This window comes from Pomacea canaliculata, linkage group LG7, assembly GCF_003073045.1.
Source record: "Pomacea canaliculata isolate SZHN2017 linkage group LG7, ASM307304v1, whole genome shotgun sequence".
NCBI lineage: Eukaryota > Metazoa > Mollusca > Gastropoda > Architaenioglossa > Ampullariidae > Pomacea > Pomacea canaliculata.
In genome coordinates, this window is record NC_037596.1 from 6,865,224 (window position 1) to 6,880,735 (window position 15,512).

The 15,512-nt window shown below is 38.5% G+C and overlaps 2 protein-coding genes across 5 annotated transcripts in view; both read right to left on the minus strand.

Moving 5' to 3' along the window:
* LOC112568110 overlaps positions 1 to 15,512 on the minus strand; it is a 43,517-nt gene that overhangs the window by 20,513 nt on the left and 7,492 nt on the right. For both annotated transcript variants that reach the window (XM_025245211.1, XM_025245210.1), the window contains exons 8-10: positions 14,856 to 15,158; positions 14,223 to 14,531; positions 13,042 to 13,350 (exon numbers count right to left, since the gene is read on the minus strand). In XM_025245211.1, the coding sequence (XP_025100996.1) occupies positions 13,042 to 13,350; positions 14,223 to 14,531; positions 14,856 to 15,158 (921 nt within the window). The remainder of the gene's footprint in view (positions 1 to 13,041; positions 13,351 to 14,222; positions 14,532 to 14,855; positions 15,159 to 15,512) is intronic.
* Positions 364 to 8,610, minus strand: LOC112568111. Of its 3 annotated transcripts, none has more exons than XM_025245213.1 (11): positions 6,915 to 8,609; positions 6,190 to 6,510; positions 5,520 to 5,647; positions 4,563 to 4,776; positions 3,086 to 3,367; positions 2,724 to 2,855; positions 2,212 to 2,265; positions 1,885 to 1,938; positions 1,560 to 1,613; positions 751 to 882; positions 364 to 463 (listed from the first exon to the last, which is right to left on the minus strand). In XM_025245213.1, the coding sequence occupies exons 1-11, from the start codon at positions 6,964 to 6,966 to the stop codon at positions 423 to 425; spliced, it is 1,464 nt and encodes a 487-aa protein (XP_025100998.1). In that variant the 5' UTR covers positions 6,967 to 8,609; the 3' UTR covers positions 364 to 422. The 3 variants fall into 3 exon arrangements, with proteins under 3 accessions (XP_025100998.1, XP_025100997.1, XP_025100999.1); XM_025245212.1 differs by having other exon boundaries at positions 2,185 to 2,265; XM_025245214.1 differs by lacking the exons at positions 1,885 to 1,938; positions 2,212 to 2,265 and having other exon boundaries at positions 6,915 to 8,610.

Sequence of the window (15,512 nt, forward strand, 5' to 3'; positions counted from 1 at the left end):
TGGCCACACGCCATCAGTCACAAACATGAGGTTTACCGTTCTTGAACGTGACCTCCACGTACTCCGTTTGCTGGAGTCGAGGTGAAGGTCTCTTCCTGCTCAGGCTGCTGTTGAGGTCCACAGATGTGTAGATGAGACCATCTTGGTTTGTCCATCTCTCGGTGTCTTCGGCAACAGCAGGGAACCTGTCTTCTGCCAGCTCGTGATGAGTAGTGTTCACTACCTGCTCGGTGGCAGATGTCTCGCGTTCGACGCCAGTGAGAGGGACCTTGTCCTTGTCAAGCTTGTCTTTGTCCTTGCCCTTGTCCTTTTACTTTTTCATTGTCGTTGTCAAGGTAACTTGACTTTCCCAAGTATTTTTTCTCCTCCTTTTCGTTTCCTTTATTTATTTATTTGTTTTTTGTTATTGCGTATTAGCTTTATTACACGATTGTAGAGTACATCTCTTCAGAATCGGTTGATTCTAAAAAAAAATTCTTGCTGTTAATTTATGTCAAACGACCAGCAGTGAATACATCTATGTGTGATAGTATACTCATAGACAACATATTGCGCATTTTGTGTATCTCCGTGGTTTGCTTCAGTACGGATGGGGAGGAGTATATAAAGAAAAGAGGTGACAGGATCAGGGTTGGGAGAAAACAAACCTAATGTTATTACTCGGCTAAGGGACTGATTTTATTCCACTTTTAAAGATAAACAAGGACTCGAACACATTCTTCAACTACAGGACTCGTGAATACATCTCACCTTTATTATCCTTTTGGGTCTCTTTCTTTTTGTCTGCAACGACGACTCCATCATCGATCTCTTCGTAGTAGTTTTCTTGTTGTAGATGTTCACTATTATCGTTTGCACATAGTCTGTTGATCTTCAGCGGCCCTGAAACGGAGTGTTACACAGGATCACTTGTCTGTAATGGTGTTTGTTGTTGTTGTTGTTGCATATTAACGTGGCCGTACCATGGCGAGTGAATTATATTTTGTTCCCCTTAAAGCTACAGTCTATGAGGATGAGAACGATGTTACTTACAATGGTGACATTGTTGTTGTTGACTTAGATGTTTGAATTTTAAGCTTATTCAATCTACAACTTCCTAATTTTAATCCGTATTTTTTTTCATAGAAGGCAATGCATCAATAGACGAATCGGTGAACAGTGCTCCCCCTATGGCAATATGAAAAGTCAAAAAGATGTTTCGGCAACTTGACAAACGCGCAAATGTTTAGTGAGATCACCACATTTCTTGGGACCGGACGGAAGGAGGAAAACAAAGATTAGTTCATTTGCCAGCTTGTGATTTCCGCCATGTAGGCCTAGTCGAGATATTTATAATTACACTAATTAGATGAAATATCTCTAAGTACAGTTCGCTGTAACTAGTGCTCGTGTAATCTAATCCTACGTGGAGTGGATGGACAAACTTGATGTCGATACTAAGCAACAGCTGCGGAATTTTATACTTTGATGTTATGACTTTCCCTTCAGTTCAGTCTGAGGGTGTAGAACAGGTCACAGAATGAGTATCATACAAAGAAAAGTTACAGATGATGTGGTACCTAGGTCCCAAGCCGGCTCGTACTCCTCTTTGCGAAGTGGTATCTGTCGTTTTCCTAGCAACGAAAACAAAATAAACAACATAAAACAAATAGAGTCATGCTGGTTGATATCTCACGTATAACCATATCTACATGTTTGAGAACATATCTGTCGGGGAAAGGCATATCCAAGTCAAGTATTTCGTTTGTAAGAAACTGCTAAGTAATTTTATATTTTGATGTTATGACTTTCCCTTCTAGAGAATATTAAGTTAGTTCAGTCTGAGGGTGTACAACAGGTCACAGAATGAGTATCTCACAAAGAAAATTACAGATTCTGTGGTACCTAAGTCCCAAGCCGGCTCGTACTCCTCTTTGGGAAGTGGTATCTGTCGTTTTCCTAGCAACGAAAACAAAATAAACAACATAAAACAAATAGTGAAATGCTGCTTGGTATCTCAGGTATAAGCATATCTACATCTTCGAAAATATGTATGTCGGGTTAAAAGCATATCCAAGTCAAGTAAATGCTTTTGTAAGAATCTGCTACATAATTTTATATTTTGATGTTATGACTTTCCTTCTGTAGAATATTAAGTCAGTTCAGTCTGAGAGTGTAGAACAGGTTACAGAATGAGTATCATACCAAGAAAATTTACAGATGCTGTGGTACCTAAGTCCAAAGGCTCCTCGTACTCCTCTCTGCGAAGAGGTATCTGTCCTTTCCCTAGCAACGAAAACAAAATAAACAACACAAAACAAATAGAGAAATGCTGCTTAATATCTAGGTAATAAGCATATCTACATGTTTGGAAACATATCTATGTCGGGAAAAATCATATCCATGTCCAGTAAATGCTTATGTCAGGACAAAGTATCTGTGTCTGTCATAAAGCGTATGGAGGGAAGAGTATAATCCTCGGAGGTAAAAGTGTGTCGGGAAAAAAGAGTATTTACATCGGAATTAAGCAGTAAGCGATGAGAAAATTAGCAAATATGATATGGTGATACACACACTCATTTATTAGGAAAGTGGGAATAAGCGACTGTACCCTGGAGATAAGCGTATATAAGGTATAGTAAAAAATCTACAGGTTGTTGACTCATCGCTCGGGCCCTACTAGAATATAAATTTCATAGTACTGCAAAAGTGAGTTAACAGGGAGAAGATACATAAAATCCAACCTGATTTCTTTCCTTTCACAACAACAATTACAATGGCAATGACAATGACTAAGAGGACAAAAGCGACGACTCCAGCAACCAAAACTGTTGTGCTTTCAGACTTATTGTGGATGTTAGGGTCCGTGGTGTCGTCTGCAACACAACATTTAAACGTTGTATGATTGCAATGATATAGTTATATATACAGTACAGTCTTCAATTAACCGAGAATTCGGTTATGCCCGATTATGCAAGTAAGACTATGGGTTTGACATAGTAATAATAACAACATAGGATAACTACTCTGTATTTCAATAATTATATCAAATAGCCTGTTTCCTGTGTGAGCATTTCATACCACAGTGTTATTAAAAATCACTTACCATCATCCTCAACCTCTAGAGTAAAGTTTCCATCACCAAAATAATTGGTGACCACAACGTGGTAGTAGCCAGGTGCTTTCTCTGTGAAGTTGCAGGTAAACTTGTAAGGTAGGTGGGTATCGGCAGTGCATGATATCACTGATTCAACAGGATGTACAGACGTGTCGGCATCACCTGCCAGGGGAAGTATTGTCATGATGTGTGGCATGGGGTAGGCCATGAGGTCAAAATGCATGTTTCTTACCTTGATGACATTATCTGAAGACAAAGGGTGCGGCTTACCTGACAATGAAAAAAAAAATAAAAACCTGAATAATTGTAAATATCATCATATTCTCTTTGTCGTATTTCGTCATTTTATGTAACAACATGTGAGTGAGCTAAACTCAGTGAACTGGTGTCCAAACCAACCATTGCACATACAATTTCCACTTATCAGTATTTCCACTGTGGTAACTACAGAGGCCTTTGTCGTTGTTGTTGCTGTGTGTGTGATAATGTAGTTTTAAGTGTAGTAATGGTGTTTGTCCGTGGGATGTGACTGCATGTTGTTTAGTTATTACTTATGAAAGCTCCCAAGAAGAAAAAAAAGTTTTACCTTTTTTCAGCAGAAGTAACAATAAAGATGTATTTATTGTGTTGCTTAAAGACATTTGTCGTTGGTCATGAAAGATTTAGGTTCAAAGCTAGCTGTGAGGACTACTTTATTTTAATGGGAGCCTTAATAGTACATTGATACTTTTGCACATTTTTGAGACAAAGGATACGGAGTAAATCAAAATGTTTCAGGTCCTTAAAATGCTTAGCCTATCCAAGGAAATAATAGATTTTTTAATATCATCTTTATTTCAGTTACGTCTATTTTATATTTCTTTTATAGATTATAGTGATGTGAATGAGAACACTAAAAAAAATCCCACCAAATATACAGAAAGACAATTGCAATCACAATGCTAGCATTGTAATAAATTGAACAATTATCACTTAATAGTTTTATCACTTTAGGGCCAAGCAGTGGGATTCAGGCCTCTCAACATTTACTAATCGTTCATCCGGTTCATTCAACAAGTGAGCTCGACCTCTCACAACCAAGGCTTCGTCCGGAAATGTTGTCGAGACGAGATTGAACAGCGCGAGACAAACTTTTCTTTGTCCTTAAAGGTTTGAGCAGTGCTGCACATCACTAAAGGAAGACTTACTTTTCTGCTATAGATGTATTAAAAAAGCGAACATCGCGAAAAATATAACAGGGATCTTAACTTTAGACCTCACACCAACATGCAACTGTAAGGAAATTAAAGTTAAGGATATATATATATCATATGTGCAGCAAGCTCGTTTACAGCAGACAATAATAAAAATATTAGTCATAAATGCTATATCCAAAGAGTTTGACCAGGTGGAATATAACATTCTAATGCAAATAGTCAGGCTCTCCTCATGTTCCTAAAGCATAGTCTATTATAAAAGCACCCACCGACTATAAACCATTCTGAGTAATGTTGAGAATACTTGGCCACGTGGCTTTGTCCTCCGGGAGTTATGTTCACATAATAGCCGTAGCTGCCGCTGTGTTGGGGGAGGGTTGTGTGGAGCTGACAGGACCCCGACTCTTTGACCTCAGTCCCTGCTACTGGCTCCTTAGAAGGAGTTGTCACCATGGTGACCGTGTCTAAATTTGTGTCTGTTAACTAAAACAAACACAGCATAACACATTCAAGAAAATCAGGTAATAATGAAATGCTAAGCGCAAGAAAAACAAATGTTTTAAACAAGAGGAGTGGTATTTTCTTAAAATTTGTGGTGGCTCTTGTTTATTATATCAATTACTCGATAATAGGCGAAATACACCTTGAAACTAAGATAACTTTCTGAGGCTTGGCATTTTTTTCTTTTGGAAAATATTCTCGGAAATACCGACTTTAATATTCATAGATGACTGAACTAGTATTGCCATGCACGCGTAAGTGTTATGCTTAGGTTAAAAAAGAAGAAGGAATTCAGTAATGGCGGTTATGTCATTTGTGTACCATGAAAATAGTCATTTGAAAGATAAGAAGGAGTAGATATGTCTACTTACATCTACACGTTTACACACTCTGTGTAAATAACAGTAAAGTAAAGATTTAATGATGATGAATGTGTAGTTTAGAATCGATAACGAATCTTTATGAGAAAAATTTTAATAAGAAAAAATGTTATCGTAGTCTTGTACAAAATTTTTTTTAGGTATATAGATAAGAAAAGAAAGAGAGGGAGAGAGAGAAAGAAAATTTTTCGAACAAATTCGTTATATCTGACTGAAAATACGTATCGAAGAGACATAATTAAGCTGGTCAAAAAACACCGTTGTAGAAAAAAACATATTTTGATCAAGATATTGAAAGACACATGACGAGAAAGATTTCTTTGCTGTGTAGCAGCCTGTACTCACACCCTGTTGTCGCCGAATCAGCTGACATTTGTAAATTCCCCGAGAGGAGTAGGCGCTGCTGATGCTGCAGGTGACAGTGACATTCCATGATGACGTCACGGTGGTGCATGTAACGCCGTCTGCGGGATCTGTTGTCCACAGCAGCACAACAAATATATTGATGTCATGAAAAATGTACAGTTTTGCTTTCAATTAGTCACTACCAACATTTATTTTCTTTGCTTCTATTTTCAGTTATGGAAACGTTAATAATTTTTAGGTTGTTTTAAAAATGTGTACAAAATATTGCCATCTATATACTACGCTCTGCAATCTTAATCATTTTTAAACCTGTTTGTTGATTCTACCACAATTGCTTTAAAATGCTCGACTAATTCTGTAAAAAAAAAAAAAACAAAAACAAAAAAAACCCGATTTTTCCCTTTGCGGCTAGTCAACCAAACTACTTTATGCTTCGAGCAAAACGTACTAAACCCAAAAGTTAACGCTTAGAGAGAACGCTCAAAATATACAATTTATCTCTCCCTCTCTTCCTCTCTCTCTCTCACACACAACTATACCTGGCTTTTCATGAATCCATTTATTGATCCTGTATATTTTACTTCTGTTATGTGTGGAAGTATATTTATTAACGTTGTATAAGGGTTCACTTAAATAAAAATTAACTTACAAACATAGTTAAGTCCACAGCTTGTGTCTCCATTTCCACACACTAAAGTGCCGTTGAGAATGGAAGCATCGCTGTTTTTGTTGTTTGCAGCGTTGACCAACAACGGACTTTGTTGATTGCTATTATTTTGTATAATAAAAGATCCGTCAAAGTCATTATGAACTTCAAACTTATTATTCTTCCACTTTGCTATTATTGATGGGTTTTGAATACCGAGACGTAATCTCCATTCCTGCACTTCATTTGCGGGACACGTGAGAGGAGTTTGATGACCTGCCACAATGTCCACGATCTGTCCTTTAGAGCATAATAGACTGCAGGCTGTCAGAAAAAAAAGTCGACAGAAATTTTGCTTTCACATCGACACTTTACTCACACTAATTAGTCACATCAGTGCTCGTGGCAAAATCACCTCGTAAATATTACTGTTTACTAAGCAATATCAAACGAAAATTTGCCATTTGAGTAAAATAATGTTTAGTTGTAGACTAAGTGACAGAGCAGGAGAAGATTTTAAAGTATGTTTGAAAGAGATATAACCACTTCAAGGTGATCTTAAATGGTTGATAAAGCACGGGAAGCGTCCGACACGACCGACACTGATACAGTCGTGCATGTTGCAAGAAAAGTTACTAATGGTTTCTACTAACTTTTCTGCAGTTTGTAAATATTATCACATTTCCAACCCTTAATTTCAGTTGAGAATTGCACAGTAATAAGCTTACCTTCTTGAATCTTTAATACATTCACCAGGAGAAAAATGTAAGGTAGCCTCATTGTGCAGACTGAACATAACACTGACTCTATGCTATAGTGAGCACAGCACTTTGGTGACACTACAATGTTCTCATGAACACAGACAGGAACCTGTCACGGGTCTGCTCCCTCTTTATCAGTCATGTGTAGTCTAGTACATCAGTGGAGACGACCACAACTCAGATGTTTAGCGGTTTTACAACAAATGGAGGAGGTGAGCGTGAGTCACGCGCGAGACTGGCTTCAGATGCTGAGCTCAGTGAGTCGACAACAGTCCGGACATCCTGCGGACAGAGGTGTTTTGATGAGATGCTGTCATCTGTACACGTCGACACCATCCTCTGCAGACTCGACTGTTGCTTCTCTCACACTGAGAACCGGGAAGTAGAACTTGTGTCACTGCTGATTGTTGCTTCATATTTTCAATCTAGATCACTGGCTGAACAGTATACCACGCAAGTGTAGCGTCAACTGTACATAATATATCTTGTAAAATCATAAATTGAACATTATCAAAAACGAAACAAAAACAAAAGAAAGAATAAGAGAAGCAAAAGGAAGAAAACAAGAATGGTGAAGTATGTTACGAAGAAAGGCTAAGTGACAAGTAATGGCCAGTACCGGTGACAGCTATAGGGAAGCAATATGTTTGCAATTATGTTGTTCCAAGTACATCTTGATGTCACAGTTTAATACCACGAAGTCAATCCTGCATCTAATTCTTCCTCATCACGTGACCATGTGAGCTGCTGAGATTAAACATGAAGAAGTGAAAACATCAGGGCCTGGGACCTGTCATGTCTCGCGGGCAATGTGTGTAGCTGTTGTTACACACTGTCACCGATCGCTCCAATAGTCGCCGGATGCCCGCCCATAACCGCCCACACAGTCGCACGAACTCACACCCACTCGCTCAGCCACAGGCCGGACACCACGTACTTATCGAACCTTTGATGAACGTGGACCACAACAAAGACGAAATGAAAAGTACAAATAAGAAGATTAATAAAAATGTAGATAAAAATGAGAAAAAGAGAAAGAAAAAGTGAAGAAATACGCTTTTGCGTACACGCACACGCAATAAAACCGGGGACTACCCCACGCAGCAAAGAAAAGGTAATGAGAGATGTTAGTAAGGGAAATAATATTAAAAACAGCACTCATTGCTGCGCAATACTGTCAGAGTTCTTGCCCCTGAGGCCCATAGCCTGACGTTAGATGTAGACACTGTGCACTCTATTGACACTGTGTCCTTCACAGTACCCGCCTTCCCATCCACCCCTAGCGTGTGGTCACTCCTGGCTACTGTGTAAACACACGGCATCTTGCTCAGGTGGTCTCTCACCTGTCACAACCACCCTCTCTTCTTAGCACCTTAGGAAGATCGCGCGAGGGACACTAAGCTCTGGGGTTCGCTACATTGTCTCCCAGGGGCTGCAACCAATGGCCAGCGCCCACAACACCCACGTGACCCTACAGCGCGTGAAGACATTTGGCGCCGAAACTGCGGACAGGCTTGTGAGGGGCAATGAACAGCGAGCCGCCATTGGTACAACAAGCTGCAGACTCAGCATCAAGCAGACGACGCGTGACGTAGCATGGCCATGACGTCAAGCATTGCTACAGTCAGCGAAAAAAAAGACCTCGACCTTTACCCCCCGCGAACAACGAAAAAAATAGCCTGAAATATGACGTCAAATGTCGTCTGGTGTAAGCGACTTCTATGGCAGTGAGTCGCACGCGCTGAGAGAAAGCAGCACAAACATGGCTGACACGCGGACACGCACGCACATATACACACCACACACAAAAATAAATTAGACTTTTGTGCACCTCTTGTTGAGTGCGTGCCTTGGTCAGCTTTGAACACCACAACTTCATGAAAAGGGTGCGACATTTAATTCTCGTAACATCTCAATTTAAATGTAGTTTATCTAGATGAAACACGTGTAACAGGTCTACCAGCTTTTCCTTAACTTTTAAGTTGTTGACTGTATGTGACTAAACGTGTCAAGCCCGTTATTTTAAAACAAACATTACCAAACTGAAACTCAGCAGCGTGAAAGTATCTATAATTTTTACTGGGTTTCTTCAAAAGGTGTCCTAAGGAATATATCGAATTAGATATATACTGTCGACATTATGCGGTCTAAAATGGCTGACTTGGCTGTTCAGGAGTTCGTAATATTTGTAAACTAATTTGTCAGTTTATGCCAGCGAACTTTGTCCACAAGTCTGGGCAACAAACTTTATTTATTTCGCTTTACTTTTTAACGCTAATTAATTTTATTAAAGCCTACGTATATTTCAGCTATATAAATCTTTCATGAAGATTCTTAAATCCAATGGGAATATTCACATTTTTTCAGTATTTTCATTCATCCCAATTTCTTGATTGTTAGTAAGACTCAACAATATCGTAGAAAAGTTTCCTTTAAATGATGACAGTAAGGCAAACATGCATAATGAGCATTATTCAGCATCTTCTACTGGTCATAGCCCTGATTAGAATTTGTTTATGCCCGGAGACAAAAATACAGCAGCTGGTATTCAGTCGTTACTGTTGAGGAGATATCTTCTTCCTCTCAAATCGTCGTTAATGACAGGCACAGTGTTATCTTCCAGCGAAATGACAGTTGAAGCTTTTTGGTTCTAAATTTGAAGTCGATTTCGATCGCACTGATTCACTGAACTGAGACTGCATATGCAACGTAAGCATTATATTTCTAAAAGATATATTATAACATTTTTAATAATTATATAGCTTATTAAGGTTGATTTTTTATTTGCAACATTTGGGCCTTGAAGCAATCTTTTGATTTTAAAACATTTTTATTTAAGACTTATTCCTGGCAACGAAGTTTTACTATTTTTAATTAGGTTTTGGTAGATGTAGGATAGTAGATTGTCCCAAGCTGTTTACATATGATAATAGCTTTATACAATGGTGCGTCACACCTGTATGCGCATCATCACTAAGAAAGCTAACTTTATGGTCATACCACAAGTGTGTGATTTGTTCCAAAATTCTATAAAATCACATTAAAGAAATATTCTGACAATGTATTCTTATGATTACTAAATGGTAAGTGACTGTTATACGTTCACACTTAAAAAAGGAGTTATTAACGGGACTGTATGACTAGTGATTACCTCCCTTGGATTGAAAGGTGTTCTGCCGGCAGCCAGGACTGAACAATAAATGAGGATACAAACTTTTAAAAAGTGTAACTGCAAAACACTTCAATCTTTTGCTTATCATAAATTGCGGAGTTATCTGTTGATCAAAGAAATAAAACGACTGTTTTGACAGTTTTCTGAACAACAAAGCTTTAAGATAGATTTCTGAAAAAAATAATGATCTCATAAATATACTGTTTTCAAACTATGTATGACATACTACTCCTCCTTTATCAGTTCTACACTCAACAATTAAATGGTGTCGAAGCCAATTAAGCTTTTGATATGAGACATCTTCTTCTCAAATCCTGTGTAAGCTGAAGAGGACTATTAAGCTGTTAATTTTTAACTATACCACTAAAAGCAGCAAACATTATGTTTAAAACAAATTTTTTCTGAACAATGACAGTGGGTTATTTCTGATGATGGTATTGAATATTGAATATGTTTTGCTCTGACTGACCTTATAAAGTAAGAGGACGAGTGACAATAACAATACCTCAGTAGATTTTCTGGTAGGTAGCTTTCATATATCTTCAAATATTCGTTTATAAACACAGTTGTTCGCGCTAACCAATCGCTTATAAAATGAAACATAGACATTAAAGATAATGTCAACTTCTTTTAAACGATGATCTTCACGTATACATGGGGCTGAAGTTCTGTCGAGAGGACATCGGAGAAATTGCGCACATACTGAGCGAAAGGGCCCGGTTTGTTTGTTTGTTTGTTTTGTTTTTTTGTTTTGTTGTTTTTGTTTTTTTTTTTGTTTTTTTGATATATATATATGTTTTGTGTGTATGTTAGTTTATCAACTTTTTATTCTTATCAACATGAGCAAGTAAATTGTTCTTTTTTTGAAAATTCATATGCAAGTAACACTGTGCACATGAAAAGATTCAACTAAGAGATAGTGCCATCAAAAATTATATCAAATAGTCTGTTCCCTGTGCGAACATTTTCATACCACCGTTTTATAATAATCACTTACTATTATCCTCAACCTCTAGAGTAAAGTTTCCATCACCAACATCGTTGGTGACCACAACGTGGTAGTAGCCAGTTGCTTTCTGTGTGAAGTTGCAGGTAAACATGTAAGGTAGGTGGCTGTCGGCAGTGCATAGTATCAATGATACAACAGGATGTACAGACGTACCGACATCACCTGTCCGGGGGAGTATTGTCATGGTGTGTGGCTTGGGGTAGGCCATGAGGTCAAACTGCATGTTTCTTACCTCGGTGACATTACTTGGAGACAGGGGGCGCGGCTTACCTGACAAGGCAACAAACAATAGCGACTTTAATAAATGGTCGTTTTTGAACTAACTAATGTATTATATATATATGCGCGCGCGTGCACGAGTCTGATAATCATTGCAAGGAGTGTGTAATAATTGTATGGATATGTGGGTAATGAATATATGTTTAGCTTTTTACTAATGAGAGCTCCCCCTAAAAATAGAAAATTTCTTCTCTCTAAAACAAAAGTAGACAATAAAGATGTATTGTATTGTTTCAAGACAATAGTCGTAGTTCATGATGAAATGAAGCTCAGAATTTGTTGTTTAGTTTATTTTATTCCTTGCTACTCCTCGAGGAGCTGAGGGCCGCAACAACACCTTGCCAGCGGATCCGGTTTTGGGCATAACCTTCTGTAAGGCCCATGTGCTTTCGATTTCCTTTGCCTGATTTTGTACTTTTTTTCCAACTTTGGTTTCCCAACTCTTCTCTTCCCCTAAGGGTTTAAGACAAGGAACTTGCTGAAAAAGACTACTTTTTATACTAAGGAACATTCAAAACACAAATTTTCGAACACTTTTTGAGATCATAAAAGGAATCCTAAAAGGAAGTAGGATAAGAAAGTTAAAAACAATAAAGAATTGCAAGATAAAAGACGTCGGTTTGTATGACTACGATCAAAGAAACAACTTTATAAAAAAAAATTACAAAATTCTACTCGGAACATCTATACCAGCTTACCTATACTCACATGATAATTACAGACATTTTTCAGTCTCTTGTAGTGTGCATTGTCACTTACAATTCACTTGCAGGGTGAGAGATGTTTTAAGAGGTGATTGGGAGGAAAAATAGTTCTCCGCGGAGCATGTGTACTCGCCGCCGTCCTGACACCGAGCGCTGAAGTTAGTGAGGATGACAGAGGAGCCTGTGGCCATCTTGGTATTGTTCACTGCATTGAAGAGGATAACCGTTGGTTCTGGTCTGCCGTCAGCTGAACAGTTCACATCCACTGAATCACTCTCTGTCACCGTCACATTTTTACTGAGCTTGTTGAGAGATAGCTGTGGATGTCGTGTCTTGTCTGCAAACAAAATTTGCACTTTCATTGTAAAGGCCTCGGCCAATGGGAGAACTGGAAACATATGCTAACGATGCATTTCGTGACGTCATGATTTCGATCTCTTTGGGTGCATGCTAATGGTCGAAATTGGATTTCATGTATTTCTTCAACGGAAAAGAAATATTCGTCCAGGGTTTTGGAAATCATGTATTGCAATGCGATTTTACCCCATCGTGACAAACTTTTCTCATGCTTGTCATGTCAGGCGGAGTCTTAAATCGTTTGGCTGTCGTTTAGGAGCTGACATTGCTTATTCTGAAGTAGCCGTTCGTACGTTTTCATTGATAGGTACGTAAAATGTATGCATTATTAATTGTTTCTTTAAATATTGATATTATGATTTAGATATAACGGCGCGAGGTAAGAAGTATTTTAATTAGAGAATAAGAACCATGCTTTTACTTAACTACTTTCTTATTGTATCATCACTGTCGGAAAAAGTCAGACTAGAGATAAGGTGGCCAGCAGAAGAAAAAAAAACCACACACACACACCGACATTGTAAAATGTCTCAATCGTCTAATAAACATCAACACAATGACCATGGCACTTACATCCAACATTCGCCGTGTAGTTCTCTCCTCGATGTTTCTGTCCGCCCCACGTGACGTCACATCTAAACCAGGTGTTGCTGTGGTCTGCCAGGGTCAGGGTCTGACTGTAATGTAGTTCAGTACGTTTGTCATCACTCCGATCTCCTCTAAGAGGGTTGTTAAAATTTCCGTGGGTGTATTTACCCGTCACCCACGTCAGGTACCCTGCAGGTTTCCCCAAACTTGTGGTGCTGCAGGTACAACTGATGTTGGTGTTTTCTAACACGTAGGGCGCTGGGTGACATACCATCTTTGGTAGCCGAGGAAGTGCTGTAGAGAACATAAATATCATTGATTACTACATAAAACTTCCTCTTATGCTTTAGATGGATTAAACAAGGAAACATCGTCAAAAAACCCAACAGGAATAACAATTTTACTTTACACTTCCCTCCAAAACAATATTGTAAGGAAATAAAATTAAGAGATAAAAGACAGTTGTGACCCTCTACGACAAACTGAGTCTTAAGTCGCGCGGAACAGTTTTGTGCTAGAGGCCCCGAAAGGTGATAGGATCAGTTTTGTCCAGTTTGACTTTTATTTAAAAATGGATTCCTTGGTTATTGAGCTATCAGGAAAATACACTGCTATGTTAAAATAAAAGTTAGAAATTGACTTAAAATACGTTTTAACGGAGTACCCTACTGTGATCCCTACCGATTTCAGACGCTATTCAAACGCTGTTTCGAATCTGGTTCCCATTCATAACCTATCGTGTTATACCTTCCCAGAAAGCCCGGAGTCTGTATGTTCAACGTCTTTAAAAAAACGACTAAAATATTAACAAATCAAAAGATTTGTCTGCAAAAGTTTAGGAGTAAACAGACCCGGTCGGCCATCTCCACCCTAATTTTTGGACCCTCTTTTTCTCAAAATGGCCGCCATCGTACTGTCACACTTCAAACGTTTATAACTCACTCAATGTTAGGATTAAAAGACCACCTTTTGTATCAAAAGAAAGTTCAGAAGCTGTACTTTTTAAAAATAAGCAATAACTCCCAAATTTCCGACTTAAGACTCATTTCATCGTGGTAGACCACAAATGCCTTTTTTAAAAATAAAAAAAATAAGTCATAAAACACACACACACGATTCGTAAAATGTCGTCTAATGAACATCATCGCGATCATCGATATACGTACATCCAACATTCGCAGTGTAGATCTCTCCTAGAACTTTCTGTCCTTTCCAAGTGATGTCACATCTAAACCAAGTTGTTCCATGATCTGCCAGTGTCAGGGTCTTACTGTAGTATAAAGTGGTAGGTTTGTCATTCCACCCTTTTCCTCTATTTATGCTCTCAACACCTTTGTGACTGTAATTTCCAGTAACCCACGTCAGGTACCCTGCAGGTAGTCCAAGACTTGTGGTGTTGCAGGTACAACTGATGTTAGTGTTTTCTAACACGTAGGGACTTGGGTAGCATGCAATCTTTGGTTGCGATGGTCGTTCTGCACACAAATGACATTTACAATCATTAAAACATTAGATTAAGACCCGTTAGATTAATGTGTAACATATTACAGCAGATAAGTTAGAAAATGTGATACGTTGCACAGAATTAAACAACAATAGAAATTTTCCAACTCAACCAGTTTGAGCACATATAGAAATTATAGAAAACATTAACCTATTAGAATTTCCATCCAAAATTTATGATTGTTATAGCATGAAGAAAAACTTCACAGCTTTTAAAGCAACAAATGAGAAAATATGAAACAAATTTAAAGGAGATTTGTAATTAAGATTACTTATAGTTAATAAAGTTAACTCACGCGCCACACTAGCCATGTAGGTATCTCCTCCAAGTTCCTCTGCTCCCCACACAAGCTGACATCTCAGCCACGTCCTCCCATGATCGCTCATCGTCAAGGTGCGGCTGTAACGGAGCTCAGGTGAGTTTTCATTGCTCCAACTTGTGGTAGTCGGTTTTACCGTGTTTGTTCCATATCCGACCACCCATCTCAAAGAACCTTGTGGTTGACCCAGACTAGTGGTCCTACACACACAGCTGACATCTGTGTTTTCTAACACGTGACCACCAGGATGACAGGAACCATTTGGCGGGGCTGGTCGTTCTGCGAATAAACAGCGTCTGGTGCACTTCTGTTAAAGGTCTATTGGAACAATTTTTTTTATAATGACAGTAAAGCTCCGTGCAAAATACTATTTCTACAAATTATAATGAATACCTTTTTTTTGTTCTTACCCACCTACAAACATCAGCATGCGTAGAAAATGACAAGCACACATATACCGGAGGTAGCACAATGATATATTTTCGTCGTCAAGGCTACACATACTGTCAGAGGTGGTACTATATCTTATATAACCATACAAGGGGATAACCGTGAGGTTGGGAATAGAACAGTGAGGAATGTATTGAAACTAGTTTAGGAGTTAGTACCGTGAACTATTTACTATGAACTAAG

What these genes read in the sequence shown, in the direction of transcription:
- LOC112568111 (XM_025245212.1), bottom strand. Translation starts at nt 6,966, where the DNA reads ATGAGGCTACCTTACATTTTTCTCCTGGTGAATGTATTAAAGATTCAA. An exon ending in TCTAGAGGTTGAGGATGATG is followed by an intron (nt 2,856 to 3,085) that starts GTAAGTGATTTT and finishes GTTGTGTTGCAG; the next exon opens with ACGACACCACGGACCCTAAC. An exon ending in GACCCAAAAGGATAATAAAG is followed by an intron (nt 464 to 750) that starts GTGAGATGTATT and finishes ATTTTTTTTTAG; the next exon opens with AATCAACCGATTCTGAAGAG.